This window comes from Salvia splendens, chromosome 20 (assembly GCF_004379255.2).
Source record: "Salvia splendens isolate huo1 chromosome 20, SspV2, whole genome shotgun sequence".
NCBI lineage: Eukaryota > Viridiplantae > Streptophyta > Magnoliopsida > Lamiales > Lamiaceae > Salvia > Salvia splendens.
The window spans coordinates 1,238,294-1,261,002 of NC_056051.1; the positions used below are offsets into that span (position 1 = coordinate 1,238,294).

The window sequence follows — 22,709 nt, forward strand, 5'->3', positions numbered from 1 at the left end:
CACCGAGACCGTGAACAAGCTAGTTTGCGGCTTTTCACATATTATTTCTCTAGAGATCCTCGATGGAGTGATCAGATGTTCCGTAGTCGGTTCCGGATGCAGAAGCCTTTGTTCATGCGCATCGTCAACGCAGTTGTAGCTCGTGACTCGTATTTCATGCAAACCACCGATGTTGTTGGGTGGCAAAGTACATTTACTTTGCAGAAATGCACATCCGCCCTACGCCAACTCGCTTACGAAACGATTGCAGATATGTTTGATGAGTACCTCCATGTGAGCGAGCAAACTAGACGCGATTGCCTAGTTAGATTCTATCGGGCAGTGGTCGAAGCATTCAAGGATACATACTTGAGAAAGCCAACGACCGACGACGTTCGCAAGTTGGTGAACAGGCACGAGCGGACCCACTGCTTCCCGGGGTTGCTGGGCAGCATCGACTGTATGCACTGGCAGTGGAAGAATTGTCCAACGGCTTGGAGAGGACAATACACTAGCGGGCACAAGGGCACACATCCAGCGATTGTGTTGGAGGCCGTTGCCGACCAACGATTGTGGATCTGGCATGCCTACTTTGGTGTCGCTGGGTCGAACAACGACTTCAATGTGTTGAACGAGTCTCCATTGTTCAGCGACTTGTGTGCCGGGCGAGCGCCGAATGTAGAGTTCACGACCAACCGTCGTCGGTACAATATGGGGTACTATCTGGCAGACGGGATCTACCCTTGATAGCCCGTGTTCGTGAAGACTATCACATGTCCAACAACGGATAGGAGGGCATTGTTTTCCCAAAAGCAAGAGGTGGTTCGGAAAGATGTAGAGCGTGCATGGAGTCCTCCAATCACGGTGGGCTATGGTAAAGGGAGTGGCCCGTGGTTGGCACCGTCCACTAATCGACGACATCATGTATGCATATATCATAATGCATAACATGATCGTTGAGGACGAGGGAGAAAATGTCACTTTGTGGAGCGACGATCCGCTCTCCAGCACCACCAGTACCTACACTGTCACCGCCCCGCCAGTGCAGGGTGTTCCTCCTGACATGCGCAATGTCATGGCCCGTTCAGTTGCGATGCGCCAAGAAGAACTACACACTCGCCTCCAATCGGATCTAATTGAAGAAATTTGGACACACACCAACGTTTTCCAGCATTGACGTTAGGTTTTAATGGGTTTTTTTTTTATATTTTTAAATTTCTATGTTGTAATTTTTAATTTGTGAATGAAGAACAACTTTTCTGTGTTTGAATATGTTCGGTATTTTTAATTTCACGCGTAAAATAGGTTGAAGTTGTGAATAGTGCAATTTAAGAGTTGTGGTCTGGGATGGGGCCCGCAGGGTTAGAGGAGTTGTGGCTGGGACTCAAATTTAGGAGAATGATGACGTGGAAGGGACTTGGAGCCTGAATTGGAAACGAGGTTGGGGATGCTCTTAGTCCTTAGATCTCAATTTCTTCCTTTCCATATCTACCTTTCGCTCTCATATTCATATTTCCATCACTTATGTTAACAATTCTTTAAACCGAGAAACTGAATGTAGGTGGCTAAGATTCGAATATGAAAAATGTTGGTGTCGCGAAAGGGTTTATCTAAAAATAGTAGCCAATTGAAAGCGAAAATCCTATTGAATGCTCTACTGGCCAACTTTTTGTGATACAAGAAAGGAAAGAAAAGGTTGATACAAGCAGCAGTATGCTGAGGCATCAAGTTCAGAAAAAATAAAAACACAACTTTAATATACTGGACAACATTTTGCAAAACTGGCAAGATGATATAGAACACAAGACATCATCAGCTAACGAACAAGATGAATCCCTATCTATTCAGAACTTCCAACAGTTCCAGTTGTTGCGTAGAATCAATCCTTCGTTCCTACTTATATTAGCCTTAAGTACCTCTTTGAGTAAACTGGGAACAAATGTAGAGGTGGTGCCATCATTCCTCCATACGGTTATCAACTTTCTCAGGTTTCGACACCTTGACCTTGATAGGTAAGGTGAGTGAGGGGTCTCGCTGTAGAGCTCCTGGAGCTTTGACCATTGAAATGCTCTGTTCCAGTTCCCTCGCTGCCTCCCTCTGCAATTGGGCCTTCTTTGGCTTCATCCTGTTCAATTTCATAATTCGTCATATAAGTAGCTAGTCGAGGTAACAAAATATTGCAACAATATAGTGAAAAAACATCAACCTCTTGGCAAGGTGCCTGGCCTCTCTGTCAACCCTGACTTTGTCGATTTTCTTGATGGCTGCGAGAGTGTTCTCTGTCACATTCCTATCGTATCTCTCAGGTCTGTTCCGCTTTCTCTCAAACTCAAACGTAGAATCCTTTGGACGGACATAAAAGGGTCAGTAACAAAAATAAACACTTGAATACTAGAAAATGATTATACAACATTTACCTGTGTCATGTCCTTGCCATGCAACCGTCTGTAAGCCTTAGTCCATTTTACTTTGCGGGGATTTCTCTTCATCTTGAAGTTCTTGTGGCATTTTGATCGACAAAATCTAAATATCTGCAAATCAAAATGACAAGGGTTTATGTACTAAATCTATACATAATCAAGCAGCATCTAATCAACAATAACTAGATCAATGCACCATAGGCACCCATCAATTTCTTAATCAACCGAGAAATGCCAGAAACATATTAGACAGCTTACAAGGTCACTTCATAGTAATTCGCAATGGAGAGCAAATAAGACGAGTTAATGTGAACTGTAACTACTTGACATATTAGAAAAATAAGTCAAGACTTGATTACAGAAAGGCAGCAACAATATATCAATTTTGTTTACCACCGAAAAAAGAACACGAAATTCAGCTCAATATCAATTAAAACACAATGATCTCTGTTATTTTTTTAAAAAAAAAATTCACCAACCATGGCAGTTTCCACAGTGATAGTACACCATTCAAAATTTTCCCTTTTCTTTAGCCCAATGATTTAATTAATTCTTCAGTAAAAGTAATTAACAGAATCATATAGCATCCAGTTCCTCTATTAGGTTTCTACAAGTAATGAAATTTGATTCAACATCCTTACTTTCCATTTACTTAAAAACAAATGAAACTTTTTTATGTGACAAGCACTACAGTAGAAGAGATGTTCCTACAAGTATCGAAGCGACAAGCACCAATTCAAAAGAAATTAGAAATCAACACAAACAAAATTGAGCATTAGTAAAAGGTCTTACCTTTGCATCATTACGAACATATTGAATCCCATGGCCAGGATACACGGTAGAAGAACAGAACCAGCACTTCTCCAATCTCATATTTGCCTTGTTTTAAAATTTCTGATATATTCCAGAAAAAAATTAGGCTTAGAATGCTAAAAATGATACAAACATAAGTTCATAAACCACGGATTTCGCGAATCATATAGTACTATAAATTGTTGATCATTACCTGCGTTCGTGAAGACGAAGAAGGGGAGTATGCTGCTAGGGTTTCAAATTGAAAAGTGTTCGTTTATAGGCCTTCAAAATTGGGCTTACAAAATGGAGTAATTGGATTCGATTTTTTCAGATTTGATAAATGGGTTCGATGGTTTATAATTAGGTATAATTAGCTATTAAATTAATTGGTCATTAAATTTGTTTTGCTATGTTATATTTTAATTTAAGTTTGAACATTATTATAGTGTTTTTAGTGCATATAAACTTTTTAAGTTAGTGCAGTTGTTTTTCTAGATAAAAATATAGTATTTGACGCTCCATTCATCATATTAGATGTGAAGCATTTATTTTTCGAAACGAGATTTTAGGTAAAGTTGTTTTATGAGTTAAGTGGAAAAAGAATAAAGTCAAGAAGATGTTATTTTCATATGAAAATATGTTTAGATAGAGTTGTTTTATGAGTTAAGTGGAAAAAGAATAAAGTCGAGAAGATGTTATTTTCATATGAAAATATGTGACACTTTTAATGGAATAATCCAAAAAGAAAACATATTCAATTAGAAATATATAAATTATCAAATTCAATTAGAATATTTAAATATATAATTAAACTAGTAATCACTGGCGGACACACGTAGAAACTGGGTAGGGCTGAAGCCCTTACCCAATTTTTTTTTTATTTTCTACTTTCAAATTTTTTAAAATTTTTAAAAATTGTATTAAACCCTTACCAAATAATGCCACTGAAGAACAAATTATCTTGGAATGAATAACTGTGAGGGGCTGAAATTAAAGAAGGAAAAAATAAGCATCTGCAAAAGAAAAACGTAAAAATGGTGTTTGAAGAATAAGGAAGATGGAAGTATATTCACAAATGAATTAAATAATTAATAGTACAAAGGTAAAAGTCAGATGGACCCCACTTTATATTCATTGACTAGTTTGTAGAGTACCTTTTTAAAAAGAGAATGTACTCCTATTCTTTAAGTGCTATCACCTTTTCAAGTTGGCACACGTTTTTTTTATTAAAATTTAAGTAAAATGGGTATAAAATTTAAAGTACATACGTCTTTAGAATTTTAAAAAATTAGGGCTTGTTCATTTTGTTTGATATGAAAAGATGAGAATTAAAACATGATAGATTTAAGGGTGAGGGGTCCCACAGAATTCAAATCCAAAACTAATGCTCGGTATATAAGATATAAGCCATGTTTTGATTTAAGAAAAAAATAATGATTTTTGCCTGCTTTATGAGTAGACCAAAAAGCCCTCACTGCACTCATTAAGTAGTAGGGAGTCCAAAATAATGAGGCTAAAATGGTAACTTTGCAATCAATTCTGGGATCCAGCCTTTGAGACAGAAATAAATACCACCTCATTCTCAAGATTTGGAAAACGCTATATCTAAGATGAATAGTGCGGGTCAGACGTCAATACTCGGGCTTCCCATAAATAAATATGGGACACTGAACAGATGTAATCCCCCAGTTTTCACTCCAATTCTTGACATATCTTTACAAAGTGAACGGGTCCTTAAAGCGAGAGAAACAGAAGAGTTTTTGAAGTTTACAGAGAGCGGCCGCAGCAATACAGAAACGGTGCAATTTTGTAAAGGAGAGTTTGAGTCTTTGAAATTTTTGAAGAAATTAATATTCAAATTTTACACAAATTGTGAGTAGGGAGTGTATTAGAGTTATTATTTATTAATTTTATATTCTATTTCTTGTTTTTATAAGATTTTGATAGAATAGTTGCAAGCTAAAAAAGTTATAACAATGGTTAGTTGCAAGCTAATATTCGTGATTGTCGTATAGAATACAGTTTATGTTAGTGAGTGTTGATAGTATCTTATAGAGTTATGGATATTGTACTTCAATCATTATTTTTTGGCTTGACCGTAGAAGATGGAACGCTTCTTTAAAAAAAAGCGTTGGGATGAAAACACATAGAATTCAGTTGCTGCCACTTTAGATGTAAAACCACAGCTGTCACATGTTTTTTTATTAGATATATTTTGGACTACTTCGTATTAAATATATATGCATTTTTACAATTTTTGCAATTTTTATATTATATAATTATATTTGACTGTAAAAAAATATATAGTGAAGTCCAGCCCTTACCGTCAATTTTTTCTGCGTCCGCCCCTGCTAGTAATTATAAAATACTATAGGATTAATATGTAATTTAGATAAAATATAAGTGTAATTGATATATGAAAAAAAACAGTTTGAATTTTGTATAAATAGTTGGTAAAAAATTACTACTGCTATGAATATTGCAAAATATTTCAGAGTTGGTAGAACTAGTTTAAATTCAAATTGAGCATGCGAAATCATGTTACCGGCATAGAAAAAAAAGAAATAAAAGCAAGCCTCCAAGGAGAGAACAAGCAAAGAGGTGAAAGAAGGCAAAATACCACAAACATAAAATCAAACACATGAAAAATCGTCAGCTCAATAAACACAGCGAAAAAATAGATGAAAATCAGCAAGTCATAAAGACAATAAAATCAAACTTACAAAATTGTTGTCCACAAGTAATTCAAATTCAGAATAAGGAAATTGGTTAGAAGATTTGAGATTCATAGTTGGTTGGTGGAGTGTTGAGATTTGCAAACATCTAGTCTACAATAGACTTACAAAATCGTTATATGCATCGAAAAATAAAATATTTCTACACTCTATAGTAGCTTTCCGAATCAACCCAACCCTTAAGAGACAAGTAGGTTCTCCGAGTGGTCTGGATGGGTCAGTTGCACAATCTTCAGGAGTGGTGAGGATCTCAGAGATGAATTTTATGAAAGAGCAAAGCCCGCCTAGGATGTTATGATTAATAACACCCTTGCCTTCATGAACGTGGGCGAAATCAACAAGCTTGATTTCTGCCCGGGGGCTCTTTCCACATGATGCAAGCTCCTTTTCAAACATCATAAGAACTGAGCAAGAATAGAAATGGTAGATCGTTTGATCCTCAAACCATGCCTTTAGTTCCTGTAACTGTGATAAAATACCCGTGGAGCCACCATAAACAGTTGATGCGAATGCACAATCTGGTTTCATTTGTGTCTCTTCTGATGCATTAGACGAAACAAAGTTTTTTAGAAGCAACTTTACTTCATCAGCAGAAAGTTTCTGAATTGAAGATTTGTTCTTCGGCTCCCAGTATCCTAATTTTAAGCTTCCAAAGATTCGCGCACCTGATACCCTGAATCCCATCGGAAGGCTTGAACTTGCCCTATCCTTCTTTAAGCACTTCTGGACGTAGTCCTCTGGCGCATGCGGAGGCTAAGTTCTTGAACCAATTTTGATGTCCATTATAGATGGATTTACACGATCAAATGTAAGATCTTGTAAAACTAGATGAGGTTGCATACCAGATCCATCAGATGCTTCCACAAGCTGAGTACCATCAAACTTGGGGAAGAACCTTGTGATATGATCAGGAATTTTAGTGTTTGAAGAAAATGATGAATAAAAGGAGACCTCATTAGCTCCACGCTCATCACCCTGAAGAGGCTTGTAGAAACGCCCTGAGTCGTCAACCAGTGGTCCAAGCCGTCCATCACCAGCTTTGTGTCCAGCAACCTGATGATCTGGGACCTTAAGCATGCTGCTTCGTAGAAAGACTGTTCTGCAGAAATGTTTTGCTTTTATTCAAAAATGAAACCCCCCTACAACACAGAAATATTAAATCAAGTTTGGTAACGGATTAATAGTCTAACAACCCTGGCCATGAATCCATGATCGGAATACGCCCAACATATTCAAACATACATCAAAAGTGAAAAAGCTGAACATGGAAAAATATAATAAGATTTGGGAATCCTCTAAACGAACTGTGTTAAGAGATTGATTTAAACATTCCAATATTCCAGTAGGGATAAGAGGATTTCAGTAAAGTCGGATGCTCCACAAGTCCGAAGTAAATCCCATATGGCCTAAATTAAACTAGATAACAAGCATCTGTTTTTCAAGGAAGCTATTCCATGCAAAGGCTATCAATTTCTTATGTTTGCAATTTCTATGTATTCACAAACATTTGAGCCATCAAGTCATGGGTGAAATCCAAAAGCAAAATGAGCTAACTTTTCAAAAATCATCTCATGTGCTGTATTTTATTTGCTACACAAGTTTCCATTGACATTGAGCTATCAACAATGCACTATTACCATGTGCTCTCTTTTATGTTTGAATCATCTTCATACAAGTATGTGTTATTTTCAAGTAAATAATCTATATACATATAAATAACATTATAATGTTCTACTCGCAAAGATTAAAGCATCATTTACACAAACATGATGATGACAGATTTAAAAGTATGCAAAACCAGCAATTACATAATTTCAGTAACAAACCAAGATCACTTGATTATGCTATCCAATTTAACAATACAGTACATAAATCAGCACATCTCCAATTTTAATAATATCACTTTCCACCGACTCCATCAAAAGATCCTATAAATCCGCAAAAAAAAGTAACCTGGACACACTCAAAAGAATCGACTTTTCAAATACCTCAAAAAAATGTTTCTATCTGGTAAGAAGATTCAGTGCGCAACTTTTTCCTCTATTGAGAAAGAAGATTTGCATTTGCTGATGAAGAATAACATGTGGAAAACAACCAGAGTGAAGTAGTTCGCCTTTTAAGGATTTGATTTTATTATTATTTTAGGAGTATTATTTTTTCAGAACAATCTGAAAAAATGCGAATAAATAATTTTATATTCCTCTTGAATATTAAATTATTTGGAAAATATCATCATATATCTCTGAATTTTGATTGAATTTCAATGGAAGGATTTTTATTCTTTTGTATACCAAAATGTCCAGCAGCCATTAAAGATTATTTTATATAAAAATAAATAAAGAAGAAAGATAAAAAAGGGGATGAAAAATAAGAAAAAAGAGAAAAATAATGAAAAAAAAATTACCACAAAGAAACTACTCAACGGATAATTTAATCTATCATTTTAAGTAGTATATTCTAAATAATAACAATAAATTAAAAAAAAGCAAAAATATCATGAAAACAAATGCTAGTTGACTAAATTTAATTAGAAGATCCATTAGCATGGGCCCCACATGATTAGAAAATTTAAGGATGGATTAAGCAGCACAGCAAAGCTCAGCACAGTGCATTTGCAGTTTGCAGAGAGAGAAGCGCGATGAGAGCGGGTGTGTCAGCCGGCACGTGCCCTCCGCCGGATGCCCTCCGCCCTACACGTATTTTCTGGTGCCTATGCCTCCTCACCGCCACCGCTGCCGCTTCATTTTCAAATGATCAGATCGCGATTCTCGCCTCGGACTCTGTTGCGCTCCTGGTATTCATTCTCCTCTGCCTTTGCCCTTTCCTGCTTTTCTCTACACTTTTTCTACTGTTTTCTAACGCACTTCCTACTCCTAGTTTCTCTGATCGTCCTTTTGTATGTTCAAAAGCAGCTATGCCTATTCATTTAACACTTCTTAGCTTCTACTTAATCATATCATGTTAGAATTAATTAAAATACTAAATTGGTTCTGTTGTTCAAGTCTGGGCTAATTGAATGGAAGAGTGAATTGAAAGTGAGCTTAAATTGTGTGTTTTGGAATATGTGCATTCCATGACTTATTTATTTAACCATATGATTTGAGTCGAGTTTAAGTCTGCAGAAATCTTTATCAACTTCAGAAGACACTCGATCTTTTTCTGTTCATTAAAACACACTTTTTACATGGAACTTTTTACAGTGGTTAAGAATTATGTGATCAAATTACAGTGGTTAAGAATTATTGTTGCCAAATTCAGATTAGCTTGATCATGTTCCTAAATAGTACTAGCAGGGGGATTACTATTGATATGTGAAATTCAGAACTAAAAATAATTTACCGAGAGCTGAATGAAAGAATTTCCACTCTGTTCTGTTTAGCAGTGAAATCAAGATGTATGGTCTAAAAGTTGTAAAGCAGGTGAAAATGTATAAAAATTTCTGCAATGTGATGATTTCTCAGAAAGTTTGGGGTTGTTCCCATTTCCATTCGTCCAGGTAATCAGTGTCTAGAGGATCAAATGACGAGTTGCTGATGTTATCCTTTTTCTGCTGATACGTTCCTGACATGCCTTGATTTCTATGGTCAGGACAGTACGCAAGTGCACTTGAAAAACCATAGTAAATGCTCTGGAAAGATGGACCGTGATTCATTGTGTAGCATGTTTGGACTCTTGGATGCAGACTTTCTCTCTGATGCCAAGGTACCTAGACCCAATTGCTTGAGAACTGTTAGTTAAATGGGATACTGATTGATGAGATATGAAGCAAAGCAGCACTGTGTGGTTTATGTTGTCTTGTAGATGCTGGAGATTGAAAAGGGTGCCAGAGAACTCAATTTACCTATCATCAAATCCAATCGAGAACTAGCTGCTTCAGCAAATGGAGGATTAGAGAATCCATCTTCTTTGGTATTCAGCGCTTCATGGAGTCATGATCATGCCCAACATGCATCTAAAAGATTTAATTATCCATCTCTACCTCATATTGAAAGGCCGAAGAGTGATGAAGATATTGCTTTCATGAGCGTAAGTTGCTGAATTTAAGCTAATGAACAATCCCACCCACCACATTCAGCATTTTCTCATTCTTGGAATTTGTTGAATCAGATTCTCGAGTTGGGGCAACTAATTAAATCCAAACAAATCACCTCTGAAGTGCTCGCTCAGATATTCTTGAATAGATTGAAAAGGTATCTCCTATTGAAAATCATGAAATGAGTTAGACTGATGCAGTAATATGGTGCTTATCATACATCTGTTACATTGCTGCAGGTATGGTCCAGTTCTTGAATCTGTTATTACCATAACAGAAGAACTGGCATACGAGCAAGCAAGAAAAGCTGATCAATTGCTTGCACAAGGAAAATATCTCGGTATGCAATCTCTCTTTTATTCTTAATTCCAAAGTAGAACACATGAAAAAAGTGGTGGCAAATGATGAGGCGGCGAATTTTTGATGTTTGTAAATGCAGGAAATAAATGAAGATCAACGCAGAGATTTTACGTGGTTCGATTTACTGAGGTAAATCTACGTCCACGGGGAGAAATGGGGGCAGGTTTGTATTGCTTGATCTGCGAATTACAGCTTACAACACTGGCCTGCTTTATGATATTCTCTCTAGAGAGCTTTTTAGAATTTAACAGAAGAAGTTATCTATCTGACCTAGGTTCTATTTATACAGTGAACCAAGATCGTGGCATGCAGCATTTATTAGGTAGTGGATGTCGTGGAGATCGTGGCGACCTTGCATGGGTCCACTATCCTGCATGAGTTAATGACTGCTTGACACCACTAAAAAGATCGTCGGTGTAGTGGAGGTGGAAATCTTGCATGAGTCCACTATCTCCTAGTTCGGTCGAATACTGAGACCGAACTGCTGAATTATTGCCGAGCAGCTTTTGCCGATCTGAGAGTAGAGCTTGATGCCGACCTGAGAGCAGAGCTTGATGAGTTGGCTTTCACCGAGCTGTAGGCTGGGGCCGAACTCTTTGGTTGTGCCGAACTGAACTCTTTAGTCACGCCGGACTGATACTCTTTAGTCATGCCGAACTGATACTCTGTCTTGGGCTTTACTGCTGTTGGGCTTGTTTAGTACGTACTCCATCACTACCCCCCCCGAAAAGCGAAGTGAATCACTTCGGCATTCTGGATAAAAGTATGGGGTAAGTGAACTCTTCTTTGACCGGACTTGGTTTGTGTCCTAATTTGGCGAGTTTTATCGCTCGGATCGGACTTTCCGTTGTCCTAATTTCGGGATCGGACTTTCCCTTGTCCTAATTTGGGGATCGGACTTTCCCTTGTCCTAATTTGGGGATCGGACTTTCCCTTGTCCTAATTCGGCGAGTTTTATCGCGTGGATCGGACTTTCCCTAGTCCTAATTCAGGCAAGTTTTATCGCGAGAATTGGACTTTTGTTGCAGTTCGTTTCAGACGAAGTGCTTGTTTAAGCTGAATTGTGGTCTTGTATCCTCTTTAGAAGCTTTGACGCACAATCGTGGGCTTGTTGCAGCTCGTTTTCAGACGAACTGCTTGTTTAAGCTGAATTGTGGTCTTGTATCCTCTTTAGAAGCTTTGACGCACAATCGTGGGCTTGTACATGTTCTAAGAAGGGGATCAGCCTTCGAAGAACAAGATACCTCAGTAACATTTGTAAGAGACGACACGCACAGAGACAGACGAAACAGACAGACAAAAACGCACAGAGACAAAAAAAAGACCAAGTAAGCCAAATAAAGCACAGAGACAAAAAAAACGCACATAGCCTTAGGACCGAACTAAACACAAGACAGACTGACCGGACTGTCTCTTACAAATGGAACTTTTTGAGGTTGGAAATGTGCCATGTTCGGGGTACCTGTTCTCCTGACATGTGAGCCAATTTGTAAGACCCTTTGCCGAGGACTTCTGACACCCGATACGGACCTTCCCATGTGGGTTCGAGCTTGCCCAGCTTTTCTGCTCGGCTTACTTCGTTGTTTCTCAAGACGAGATCTCCCACTTGAAATTGCAGCTTCTTCACCCTTTGGTTGTAATACCGGGCTACTTGCTCCTTGTACTTGGCTGCTTTTATGCATGCCAATTCTCTTCTTTCTTCGGCAAGATCTAGCTCAGCTTTCAGTCCGTCGTCATTCATTTCTGCTGAGAAATTTAGAGTTCGAGGACTGGGCATGCCGATCTCCACCGGAATTACGGCTTCAGTGCCGTACACAAGACTGTACGGAGTTTCACCGTTGGAGGTTGTGGGTGTAGTTCGGTAGGACCATAGGACTTGAGGGAGATTTTCTACCCATTGTCCTTTGGCTTGTTCTAACCGAGCTTTTAACCCTTTCACCAGGATACGATTTGTTACCTCCGTTTGTCCGTTTGCTTGTGGATGAGAGACCGAAGTGAACCGCTGTTGAATATTCAGCTCTTGGCACCAATTCTTGAACGTCTTGTCGGTGAACTGAGTCCCGTTATCCGAGATGAGGATGTGGGGTATGCCAAATCGGCACACTATGTTCTTCCAGACGAAATCCAATGCCTTCGAGCTCGTTATCGTAGCTAATGGTTCAGCTTCCACCCACTTCGTAAAGTAGTCCACGGCAACGATTAGGAATTTCATTTGCCGAGGAGCTTGAGGAAGTGGTCCCACTATGTCTATGCCCCATTGCATGAAAGGCCAAGGACTTTGCATAGTGGATAGATCAGTCTGCGGCATCCTTGGGATATTTGCATGGATTTGGCACTTCGGGCATGTCTTGACGAGCTGCACTGCTTCTTGTACCAAGGTTGGCCAATAATATCCCCATCTTAGAACTTTTTTAGCTAAAGCTCTAGCTCCGATGTGGCTGCCGCACGATCCTTCATGAACTTCTCTGAGGATGTAGTCCGTCTCTTCTGGTCCTACGCACCGCAATAACGGCTGGAGGTAAGACTTTCTAAAGAGGACTCCTTCATGAAGTTCGTACCGAAGTGCTCGGCACGTGATCTTCCGAGCTTCTCTCTTATCCTCGGGCAATTGTCCTTGATCCAGATACTGCAAGATTGGCGTCATCCAGTTCGGTGAGCTGGATACTGAATGTACTTCGGCTTCATCAATGCTTCGATGCATTAATTCTTCTGCCTTTGAGCTCGGATCTGAGGCCAACTTACTTAAGGTATCTGCTCGGCTATTTTCCGCTCTGGGAACGCGGATTATCCGAAAATAGGAAAAACTTCGGCTGATGCTTTGCGCTTTGTCCAAATACTTCTTCATTCTCTCGTCACGAGCTTCACTTGTACCCAACATGTGATTTACTATGACTTGTGAATCACAATGGACTTTGAGAGATTTGACGAGCAGACTTTGCGCTAACTGGAGTCCGGCAAGGAGGGCTTCGTACTCGGCTTCATTATTAGTAGTGGGGAATAGGAACCGAAGTGAGTAGGTTACCTCGTGTCCGTCGGGAGCGACGAGTAAAATACCAGCTCCACTTCCCATCTTGTTTGAAGCTCCATCTACGAATCCGCTCCAGCAGTCTGGCGGCTCTACTTCGGATTTCAAGGGCTGTGCTAGTTCGGCATTGGCAGACTTTTTCTGTTCGGCAATGACAGGGATTGCTTGATCGAACTTGGCCTCTGTAAGAAAATCTGCCAAGGCTTGTCCCTTGATGGCTTTCCGAGGTAGGTACTCGATTGAGTGTTCTCCCAGCTCTATGGCCCATTTGGCGATTCTGCCTGATGCTTCTGGCTTGGTCAAAACTTGCCGAAGAGGCAGATCGGTTAAGACGCATACCTTGTGAGCATAGAAGTATGGCCGCAGTCTCCTTGCTGCATTTACTAACGCCAGAGCAATTTTTTCCAGAGGTTGATACCTTGTTTCTGGACCTCTTAATGCTCGGCTTGTAAAGTAGATGGGAAGCTGCTTTAGGCCTTCTTCTCGTACAAGCACCGCGCTGATGGTTTGATCTGATGCCGCTAAGTATAAGAATATTACTTCGGCTTCGGTTGGAGCAGAGAGAATAGGAAGCTCGGCTAGATAACTTTTGAGCTCGTCAAAGGCCTTTTTCTGCTCGGCTCCCCACTCGAACTTTGGTGCCTTTTTCAACACCTTGAAGAATGGCAGTTGCTTTTCGGCTGCTTGGGAAAGGAATCGATTCAGTGCGGCTAGACATCCGGTTAGCCTTTGCACGTCATGTATGGACTTCGGCATTGCCATGTGCTGAACGACTTGAACTTTTGAGGGATTTGCCTTGAGTCCGTCCTTTGAAACCCAACAACCCAGAAACTTTCCCGAATCTACCAAAAAGGTACATTTTTGGGGGTTGAGTTTGAGGTTGGCTTTTCGGAGCACGTTGAGAGTGGATTTGAGGTTGTCTTCGTACTCCGAAGTGCTTTTGCTTTTGACAACTATGTCGTCGACATACACTTCAAGCTGTTTCCCGATTAGGTGCCGAAAAAGCTTGTCTACCATCCTTTGATAAGTGGCTCCGGCATTCTTTAAACCGAATGGCATCTTTTTATAAGCGAAAATGCCAAAATCGGTAATGAAAGCTGTTTTCGGAGCGTCACTCTCATCCATCAACACTTGGTGATATCCTTTGTATAAATCAAGAAAACAGAAAATTTCGAAGCCGATCAAAGCTTCTACTTTTTTATCTATATTCGGAAGGGGATAGCAATCTTTTGGACAGTGCTTGTTTAGATCGGTAAAATCTATGCACATCCGCCATCCTCCTCCTTTTTTCTTGATCATAACAGGATTGGCCACCCAAGAAGGATATTTCACCTCGAATAGTACATCCGCTTTTAGTAATTGGCGGACTTCGTCATGGATGACTTGGCTTCTTTCTGCCGCAAAGAGTCTTTGCTTCTGTTTTACTGGCCGGATTGAAGGATCAATATTTAACCGATGAGTGATTACCTCGGGGGGCACTCCGGTCATGTCCAACGGAGACCATGCAAAGACATCTTTGTACTCCTTGAGGAGCTGAATGGTCTTTTCCCGGAGTAGAGGCGTTCCTGCGAAGCCGACGTTGACCGTTCTGGATGGATCATCTTCGTATAACTGAACGGTCATTGAGTTCGGCTCTGAAGTGACTTCGGTCATCTCGCTTGCCTCCGACTCCGGTTGCTGTGATTGCTATGCTTGATGGTGCCGAACTGATTGCTCGGCACTTTTAAGCGCAATCTGCAGACATTCTTTTGCTCTCTTTTGATCACCTCGGATGACCGCTATCCCACCTTTAGTGGGGATCTTGATGGTGAGGTGATAAGTAGAGCAAACGGCCCGAACTGTGTTGAGCCAGTCCCTCCCCAGGATGACGTTGTACGGAGACCGAGCTTTCACCACAAAGAACTCGATCATCGTATTGGAGCTTGTAGGCGCTTTTCCCACCGTGATCGGAAGGCTGATAATACCTTCAGGGCGGGTGTCCTCCTGGGCGAAACTTTTCAGAGGAAGTGGAGCCGGACTGAGCCGAGCTGGATCCACTTCCATTTTATCGAAACATTCTTTAAAAAGAATGCTGACTGACGCTCCTGTATCCACAAATACTCTGTGGACCAGTTTGTTTGCCACCCCGGCTTGAATGACAATAGCGTCTTGGTGAGGAGAGATGGCTGGGACGGGATCGGCATCTGAAAATGTAATCACTTCGTCTTTCTTCAGCCTTTTATGTGTTGGTTCCTCTTGATTGGAACCTCTGCGTTCTGCTTTTAGGGACGACTTAGTCTTCCCGGCTGGGAGAGCATCAATAGTCAGGATTACTCCATCGTATTGCGGCTCGTCGTCGTCTTCGGGATCCTCATGCCTTTTCGGATCCTGAGGATTGCAGTTCGCACTTCTCTGCCTTTTGTTCTTTTTCGGCTGCTTGCTTTGGTATTTTTTTAACGTTCCTGTTTTCACAAGAACATCAATACCTGCAGCCAAATCTCGGCACTCCTCGGTATCGTGACCGTGGGTTTGATGGAAGGAGCAATATTGATCCTGAAGTCGCCGTGCGGCTGATTTTGTTATCCGCTTTGGTTTTTCGAACATATCGGAATGTAGTTCGAAAATTTCCGCTCTTGACTTGTTTAATGGTACGAACTGAGCGGGCGGCTTCTCAGGATTGAGACGTGGCCCCAATCTGCCTTGTACCGGTGCCCTTTGAATTCTTTCAAAAGGAGTTCGGCGAGGAAGCACCTGGTCGCTTTGATCGGGCTTCCTTTTGTCTCCTTGGGATGAGCTGTCTAACGACCGTTTTCGACGGTCTGCCTCATCCGCACGAGAAAACTGGTCCGCAATGTCCCACATTTCTTGAGCTGTTTGCGGACCGCACTCCACGAGCTTTCTGTAGAGAGCTCCGGGCAGGATTCCATTTTGGAATGCCGAGATGACAAGTAGATCATTGAGATTATCTACTTGTAGGCATTCCTTATGGAATCTCGTCAGGAAGTCGCTGATCTTTTCGTCGCGACCTTGACGTATAGAAAGCAGCTGAGCCGAAGTGATTCGGGCTTCCGCTTTCTGAAAGAACCTCCTTCTGGCGTTCCCGATGAGCAGCTCGGGGAACAGCTTGCACATGTGAACCTCATTGAGACCCTGGTTCGCCATATTATATTGATAGCGTCCCAGGAAGTCATGAGGATCCTCCAGCCCGTCATAAGTCATTGACGGTGTCCGGTAGTTCCGCGGCAAAGGAGTTCGGGTGATATCGTCCGAGAACGGAGTCTTTAATGCTCCGTACATGGCGAACCCGACATCTCTTCGGTACGGAGGAGATGGAGTTCTCCTGTGGTTCCGGTACCGAGGAGGAGCAGGAGCATGTTGAGGTTGAGGATTCTTTCTCCTGGAAGACACGTCACTACTGCGGTAGTGACTTTCATGTCTGGATGAGGAGGGAGAATCCGCCGTTGTCTTCTCCGGCTGTTGGCTCTTCTGCAGGAAGGTTAAGAACTCCTCCTGCTTCTCGGCCAAGAACAGCTTGACAGCTTCATTTAAATTGGGCTGCTGGGAAGACTCGGTGCGATGACTCCTGGAGTGGCTTGCTCCTTCTTCGTGAGAACCGGAGGTAGATGTCTCCCGAGGCCGTTTTTCAGACCTACGAGCTGGACTAGCTTCCTCACGGTTATCACGAACGGTATTATGAGTGTTATGTGATCTGGTATGCATTTTTTGGGGTGGAAAAGGGTCAAAAATTCGCTTTATCACAAATTTTGTTCTCTGTTTTCCCACAGACGGCGCCAGTGATGAGGCGGCGAATTTTTGATGTTTGTAAATGCAGGAAATAAATGAAGATCAACGCAGAGATTTTACGTGGTTCGATTTACTGAGGTAAATCTACGTCCACGGGGAGAAATGGGGGCAGGTTTGTATTGCTTGATCTGCGAATTACAGCTTACAACACTGGCCTGCTTTATGATATTCTCTCTAGAGAGCTTTTTAGAATTTAACAGAAGAAGTTATCTATCTGACCTAGGTTCTATTTATACAGTGAACCAAGATCGTGGCATGCAGCATTTATTAGGTAGTGGATGTCGTGGAGATCGTGGCGACCTTGCATGGGTCCACTATCCTGCATGAGTTAATGACTGCTTGACACCACTAAAAAGATCGTCGGTGTAGTGGAGGTGGAAATCTTGCATGAGTCCACTATCTCCTAGTTCGGTCGAATACTGAGACCGAACTGCTGAATTATTGCCGAGCAGCTTTTGCCGATCTGAGAGTAGAGCTTGATGCCGACCTGAGAGCAGAGCTTGATGAGTTGGCTTTCACCGAGCTGTAGGCTGGGGCCGAACTCTTTGGTTGTGCCGAACTGAACTCTTTAGTCACGCCGGACTGATACTCTTTAGTCATGCCGAACTGATACTCTGTCTTGGGCTTTACTGCTGTTGGGCTTGTTTAGTACGTACTCCATCAGCAAACTTGTTTGGTGTAGTCTTTATGGAAGTAAAATAATCTGCCTTAGGAATGAAAGTATATATCTCTACATTCTTTACTTAATCATAGGAAGGGAAAATTTGTTGTATTTATTGGATCTGTCGAGACTGGTGAGGCTCCTGCAGCTTCTTCCTCGACATGGCGGTGCTCGACGAGATCACCCCAAGGGTACTTTTGGCATCCAATAGTCACATACTGGCCATAAAACCTTGTTCTATATGTGAAACGCAATAGCTGTCTGATCGAGTTACATTGCTTCTTCGGCCTGAACCGAGGAAAGAATGGTCTATTTTAAGTTAGCTTTGAAAATCATACAAACATGATAATATACCTGGTTGTAACTTGTGGATTTTCAGAGTTTTATTTTCTTTAACAAAATTTATACTGTTATGATTGGAATAGTACTTATCATTTATTTTATTCACAAAATCATGACAGTTTACCATGTCAGTTGATCAACTATAGATCTGCATTTCCCTGGTCGTGAATTGAAAATATTGTAAACTACCAGTGTTTGGTGAGAGCACTGTTAAATAGCCTCTAAAATCATGAACACTTAATATATTGTGCTGGTTGGTTGAAATGTGTTATGATTTGTTCTTTTTCTAGGAATTGTTGTGCAATGGATTTATAATGTGGTACAAGTATTATCGTGGATCATGAGGGAACCTGTCATTTTATATTCTGGTTTTCTCTGTGAACTGCACAAAACTTTCGATACAAGACTCGAGAGCAACTATTTCTTTTGGCTTTTATTTAGGCCCACTTCATGGGATCCCATACGGTTTGAAGGATATAATTGCAGTGCCCCATTACAAGACAACTTGGGGTTCAAGAACGTTTAAAAACCAAGTTCTTGATACTGAGGCTTGGGTTTATAAGAGGTATTTACGGAACTTCTTAGCTCAATGTAAAACTTTTAAGAGCAAGATTGGTGTGACTTTGACCTTTCACAGTGAACACTGATCATTTCAGGATGAAATCTGCCGGGGCAGTTCTTCTTGCAAAGCTTGTGACAGGGTCACTGGCATATGACGACATCTGGTTTGGGGGTAGAACAAGGAACCCTTGGAATATTGAAGAGTATTCCACTGGTTCATCGGCTGGACCAGCTGCCTCCACCTCAGCTGGTATATCTTTACATAGATTGTTCCTTGTTTCTGATATGAAAGGTCTACTGTGTAAATCTTTAAACTTATGAAGGAAAACTCCAGCGACTGAGATTTTTTTTACTGCAGGAATTGTTCCCTTTGCTATTGGTTCAGAAACGGCTGGATCCATCACTTACCCAGCTGCTCGATGTGGCGTGACAGCATTTCGTCCTACTTTTGGAACTACTGGACGAACGGGTGTTCTAAGCTTATCAGAGAGTCTGGTAGAGATCGTGTTCACTGCTTTAATTGTATACAGTTATTTCTGGAGGTGAATGTTAATCCTGTGTATTTGCAGGATAAACTAGGACCTTTCTGTAGAAGTGCTGCAGATTGTGCAATTGTTTTGGATATAATCCGGGGCAAGGATCCGCGTGATCATTCATCCAGGGATATCCCATTTCCTGATCCTTTTTCTGTTGACATAACAAAGCTAACCGTAGGATACCTTGAGGATGCAGAGATGGATGTAAGTGAACCTCGTATAATTCATCAAGATTTAGCCATTCTGTGCAGACATACAGGGATAAGCTGCCCGGATTTTAAAACGTCCCAGAATGATGTAACTGAACTTACATGTGGATTGTAGGTTGTTGAAAAGCTTAAATCAAAAGGTGTCAGCATGGTTCCTTTTAAGCTGAACTACACTGTTGATTCTGCTCAAGGTATCCTAAACTTCACAATGGATGTCGATATGTTGGCTCATTTTGATGAGTGGCAACGTGCTGGCCTTGATGATGAATTTGAAGCTCAAGACCAATGGCCTGTTGAACTTCGTCGAGCACGTGTTGTACCTGCTGTAGATTATGTTCAAGTACGCCACCTTATCATTCTCAGATTACCTTCCTATTTCTGGATATGCTTATTTTGAGGCTCTTCTTCCCCATCGAAAATTTTATAGCAAGTCCAACACCCTGAATAGCAATGAGCACATTATACGAAAGAGAAAGGTCATGTCCATAAAATGTTGGTAATATCATCAGTATATGTGAACTATGGATGGGCAAGTAACACATATTTATCGTGTTGGCCATCACATCCGCTTAATTGAAATATAATTAACTGAACATTTTGTTTACGTTAAACATTAAGGTGTGATACAAGTCGACATAGAACTAGGGCTATTAATTTTGAATTGATATTCAAATTGTTCTATCTTAGGTGGCGATCTTCTCTCCTACTGAGTTTTCAACAAACAATTCCATGTAAGTTCAGTTTTTTGTTGAGTGCTATGACAACTAAAGTTGTTCACAGGCACAGAGAGCAAGAGGAAAACTAATCCAAGAAGTTAGAGATGGTTTTAAAGTCGATGCATTTATTGGAAACGCAACGGACTGGGAGCGAGTATGTGTTGGAAATCTTGTGGGTATGCCTGTGATTGTAGTGCCTACTGGATTTAAGCCAATATCTGATCCTCCTACAAATAATACTCGAAGAAGAACTACAATCACCACCGGTGTTTACGCTCCACCGGAGCATGATCACATTGTAAGTTTCTTCTTTGTCAATACATATCATCTCCTGTCTTGCATCCCATAGGGATTATACTCACTCGCTTTTTTTTGGGCACGTGAATTAAGAAAGTTGAGCAACTTTGTCTGTATAACATGCCACTTTTAATGAGATAGAGGGAGTTTAGAATAACAAACTTTAAAGATGATTTTTAGGCACGCTCTTAACAGTTATTCCTCTGATTTTCTTGTTTTAGGCTTTGGCACTGGCAATGGCCTATCAGGAAGTGACGGACCATCACAAGCAGCGCCCACCTATAGACGACCTGGGGCCGGACGATTCAATTCCCAACCCCCCTACAAAGACTGTACCTCCTAGGCAGCTACGTGGTTGAGGGATTGGAAGAGTAAAATTTTTAGGTATTTCATCCTCGTGCCTTTTGTAAGGGCTGTTGAAAAGGATATTAGTGTGCAAATGTAGTGTGCATGTGGAAGAAATGTATGAATAGAACTTACTAGATACAGAATCTCTGTTTTTGTTGACTTACAAGGTTGGGTTTATGCAGTGGCTTTATATTTTGGTTGAATAATTTCGTGCTCTATTGATGAGGTCATGCGAGTTGTACCAGGGTTTTGCTTGCATTTCTCGTAAGATTGGTGGACTGACCCAAAATGTAAAAAATGGTTTTTAAGTATCTCATTTAAATGGAGCATGTAATTTTATAAAATTATTGATCATAAAGTGGTATGGGGTTGATGTGCAATTTTGATAAAATATAAAGCTATGAATAAAAAGTAAAATATGATTTTTTTTTTGGATTTCAGATTTGATAGAAAATACAATGCGGCAAATAAAAGATTATTGCAGAAAATAAAATACGGGGAGAACTGTAAAGACTACATTGTAATATGCTTGAATGATTTCTTTCGATGGTTACACAACTATTTATAGGCTCTAATTCGAGCTATACATGGAAAATATATTTTAATTATACTAATATCTTCTTGATTTTTCATAATCTTTAATTGATTTCCTTCTTTATTCTTGTCATAGCTTCATCTCTTGATTTTTTGTTCTCCAATAAATTAATTTCTCCATTCCAACACTCCCCTCATGTTGAGTATCGAGTTTTTTGGACACTCAACTTGCAAGATCTTCACTTTGATAAATAGTTTATACTCGTATTTAGGAGTTCTTTAATTTTCATTAATAGTTTATGCTCGTAGCATAGATCTTCTTCTATTCATCATTGGTTTATACTCGTACCAAGGTATTATTTTTTCTTCATTGAAAGTTTAGGCTCGTATCAAGGAGCTCTTCAATTTTTTGTTGACGGTTTTAACTCATGTCAAGGAGCCAATCTAAACAGTTTTAATTCGTGTCAAGGAGCCAATCTCGACAGTTTTAACTCGTGTCAATGAGCTCTTCAATTTAGGTTGACAGTTTTAACTCGTGTCAAGAGTCAATCTAGACAGTTTTTACTCATGTCCGGGAGCTAGTTAGTCTAAACAATTTTTACTTATATTTAGGAGCCACTTAGATAGTTTTAGCTCGTATCTAGGAGCCAAATTAGACCGTTCTCGGTCCATTCCAAACTCAAACTAAGCAAATTATTTTCATTTCTTTTCTTTCTTGAGCCTAATAACCACTGGGCTCAAATTTACTTCTCTAAAAATGAAGACGTGAAGCCATCAGTCTCCTTTCTCCTCAGAGTGTCCACAATAGGGAGCCGCGGCTTTCGGGCAGGGGCTTGGCCGGGCCGCGGCTCCCTATAGCTGAGGACAACGAAGCCCGGGACGCGGGGAGGGGGGCGACCATGGGCGCTCCACCTAGTTGGCCCGGACACGACTCTTGGGTGCAGGCCGCGGCTCTGCCCAAGTTTTAATTTTTTTTATTTTTTTTAATATTTTTGAAATTTTTTTATGAATACTACATTTAAAACATTTTCACCTCACACACATTTTACTCTCTATATTTTTTTTTATAAATTATGCTTTTTTCTAATTATTATAGTTGGATAATTTTTCTAATTAAATTAAAATATACCAAGAATTGAAAACATAATTAGATTTGTGGCTTGGGCTTGTCCACTAGTAGGGTGGACAAGTTTTTTTGTGGCCCTGGACAAGTTTTTGTGACTTGGGCTTGGGCATGGTCTTCTTATTGTGGACACCCTTATGGGTCTCTTCTCTTTCAAGCCACGCAAACTCGTCGAACTCCGTGGAGCCTCTGCTCCGTATGTCACTTTTCTCTGACAATACTTTTGGTCGTCCATGAAGTCTGCTCATTTCC

The 22,709-nt window shown here is 40.5% G+C and overlaps 4 protein-coding genes across 11 annotated transcripts; 2 read left to right on the forward strand and 2 right to left on the reverse strand.

The window, feature by feature from the left end:
* Positions 1–1,596: 1,596 nt before the first annotated feature.
* On the reverse strand, positions 1,597–3,523 carry LOC121780821 (probable ribosome biogenesis protein RLP24). The gene is made up of 5 exons (XM_042178456.1): positions 3,406–3,523; positions 3,192–3,293; positions 2,397–2,510; positions 2,186–2,322; positions 1,597–2,104 (listed from the first exon to the last, which is right to left on the reverse strand). Exons 2-5 carry the CDS (start codon positions 3,270–3,272, stop codon positions 1,936–1,938), a joined length of 501 nt encoding a protein of 166 aa, XP_042034390.1. The 5' UTR covers positions 3,273–3,293; positions 3,406–3,523; the 3' UTR covers positions 1,597–1,935.
* A 2,349-nt stretch (positions 3,524–5,872) lies between these two features.
* Positions 5,873–8,052, reverse strand: LOC121780991 (inositol polyphosphate multikinase alpha-like). The gene is made up of 3 exons (XM_042178660.1): positions 7,918–8,052; positions 6,772–7,068; positions 5,873–6,666 (listed from the first exon to the last, which is right to left on the reverse strand). Exons 2-3 carry the CDS (start codon positions 7,004–7,006, stop codon positions 6,023–6,025), a joined length of 879 nt encoding a protein of 292 aa, XP_042034594.1. The 5' UTR covers positions 7,007–7,068; positions 7,918–8,052; the 3' UTR covers positions 5,873–6,022.
* Positions 8,053–8,541: 489 nt separating this feature from the next.
* LOC121780712 lies at positions 8,542–10,457 on the forward strand. Of its 4 annotated transcripts, none has more exons than XM_042178344.1 (7): positions 8,593–8,723; positions 9,312–9,425; positions 9,518–9,631; positions 9,731–9,955; positions 10,037–10,119; positions 10,202–10,302; positions 10,402–10,457. In XM_042178344.1, exons 3-7 carry the CDS (start codon positions 9,566–9,568, stop codon positions 10,410–10,412), a joined length of 486 nt encoding a protein of 161 aa, XP_042034278.1. In that variant the 5' UTR covers positions 8,593–8,723; positions 9,312–9,425; positions 9,518–9,565; the 3' UTR covers positions 10,413–10,457. The 4 variants fall into 4 exon arrangements, with proteins under 4 accessions (XP_042034275.1, XP_042034278.1, XP_042034276.1 ...); XM_042178343.1 differs by having other exon boundaries at positions 8,594–8,723; positions 9,309–9,425; XM_042178341.1 differs by lacking the exon at positions 9,312–9,425 and having other exon boundaries at positions 8,542–8,723.
* A 6,732-nt stretch (positions 10,458–17,189) lies between these two features.
* On the forward strand, positions 17,190–21,006 carry LOC121780710 (glutamyl-tRNA(Gln) amidotransferase subunit A-like). 5 transcript variants are annotated; one of them, XM_042178336.1, is made up of 8 exons: positions 17,190–17,242; positions 18,575–18,698; positions 18,790–18,944; positions 19,053–19,189; positions 19,264–19,434; positions 19,555–19,779; positions 20,220–20,453; positions 20,674–21,006. In XM_042178336.1, the coding sequence occupies exons 1-8, from the start codon at positions 17,233–17,235 to the stop codon at positions 20,809–20,811; spliced, it is 1,194 nt and encodes a 397-aa protein (XP_042034270.1). In that variant the 5' UTR covers positions 17,190–17,232; the 3' UTR covers positions 20,812–21,006. The 5 variants fall into 5 exon arrangements, with proteins under 5 accessions (XP_042034270.1, XP_042034274.1, XP_042034272.1 ...); XM_042178338.1 differs by having other exon boundaries at positions 17,228–17,242; positions 18,424–18,698; XM_042178337.1 differs by lacking the exon at positions 17,190–17,242 and adding an exon at positions 17,671–18,331 and having other exon boundaries at positions 18,424–18,698.
* Positions 21,007–22,709: the final 1,703 nt, after the last annotated feature.

Coding starts and splice junctions, on each gene's coding strand:
- LOC121780710 (XM_042178336.1), top strand. Junction 18,699..18,789: donor GAGGCTTGGGTTTATAAGAG/GTATTTACGGAA, acceptor TGATCATTTCAG/GATGAAATCTGCCGGGGCAG. Junction 18,945..19,052: donor AGCTGCCTCCACCTCAGCTG/GTATATCTTTAC, acceptor TTTTTACTGCAG/GAATTGTTCCCTTTGCTATT.
- LOC121780821 (XM_042178456.1), bottom strand. CDS start 3,272: ATGAGATTGGAGAAGTGCTGGTTCTGTTCTTCTACCGTGTATCCTGGC. Junction 2,323..2,396: donor ATGGCAAGGACATGACACAG/GTAAATGTTGTA, acceptor GTCCGTCCAAAG/GATTCTACGTTTGAGTTTGA. Junction 2,105..2,185: donor GCCAGGCACCTTGCCAAGAG/GTTGATGTTTTT, acceptor GAAATTGAACAG/GATGAAGCCAAAGAAGGCCC.
- LOC121780712 (XM_042178341.1), top strand. CDS start 8,568: ATGAGAGCGGGTGTGTCAGCCGGCACGTGCCCTCCGCCGGATGCCCTC. Junction 9,956..10,036: donor AAGATATTGCTTTCATGAGC/GTAAGTTGCTGA, acceptor TTGTTGAATCAG/ATTCTCGAGTTGGGGCAACT. Junction 10,120..10,201: donor TTCTTGAATAGATTGAAAAG/GTATCTCCTATT, acceptor ACATTGCTGCAG/GTATGGTCCAGTTCTTGAAT.
- LOC121780991 (XM_042178660.1), bottom strand. CDS start 7,006: ATGCTTAAGGTCCCAGATCATCAGGTTGCTGGACACAAAGCTGGTGAT. Junction 6,667..6,771: donor GGAAGCATCTGATGGATCTG/GTATGCAACCTC, acceptor CGCATGCGCCAG/AGGACTACGTCCAGAAGTGC.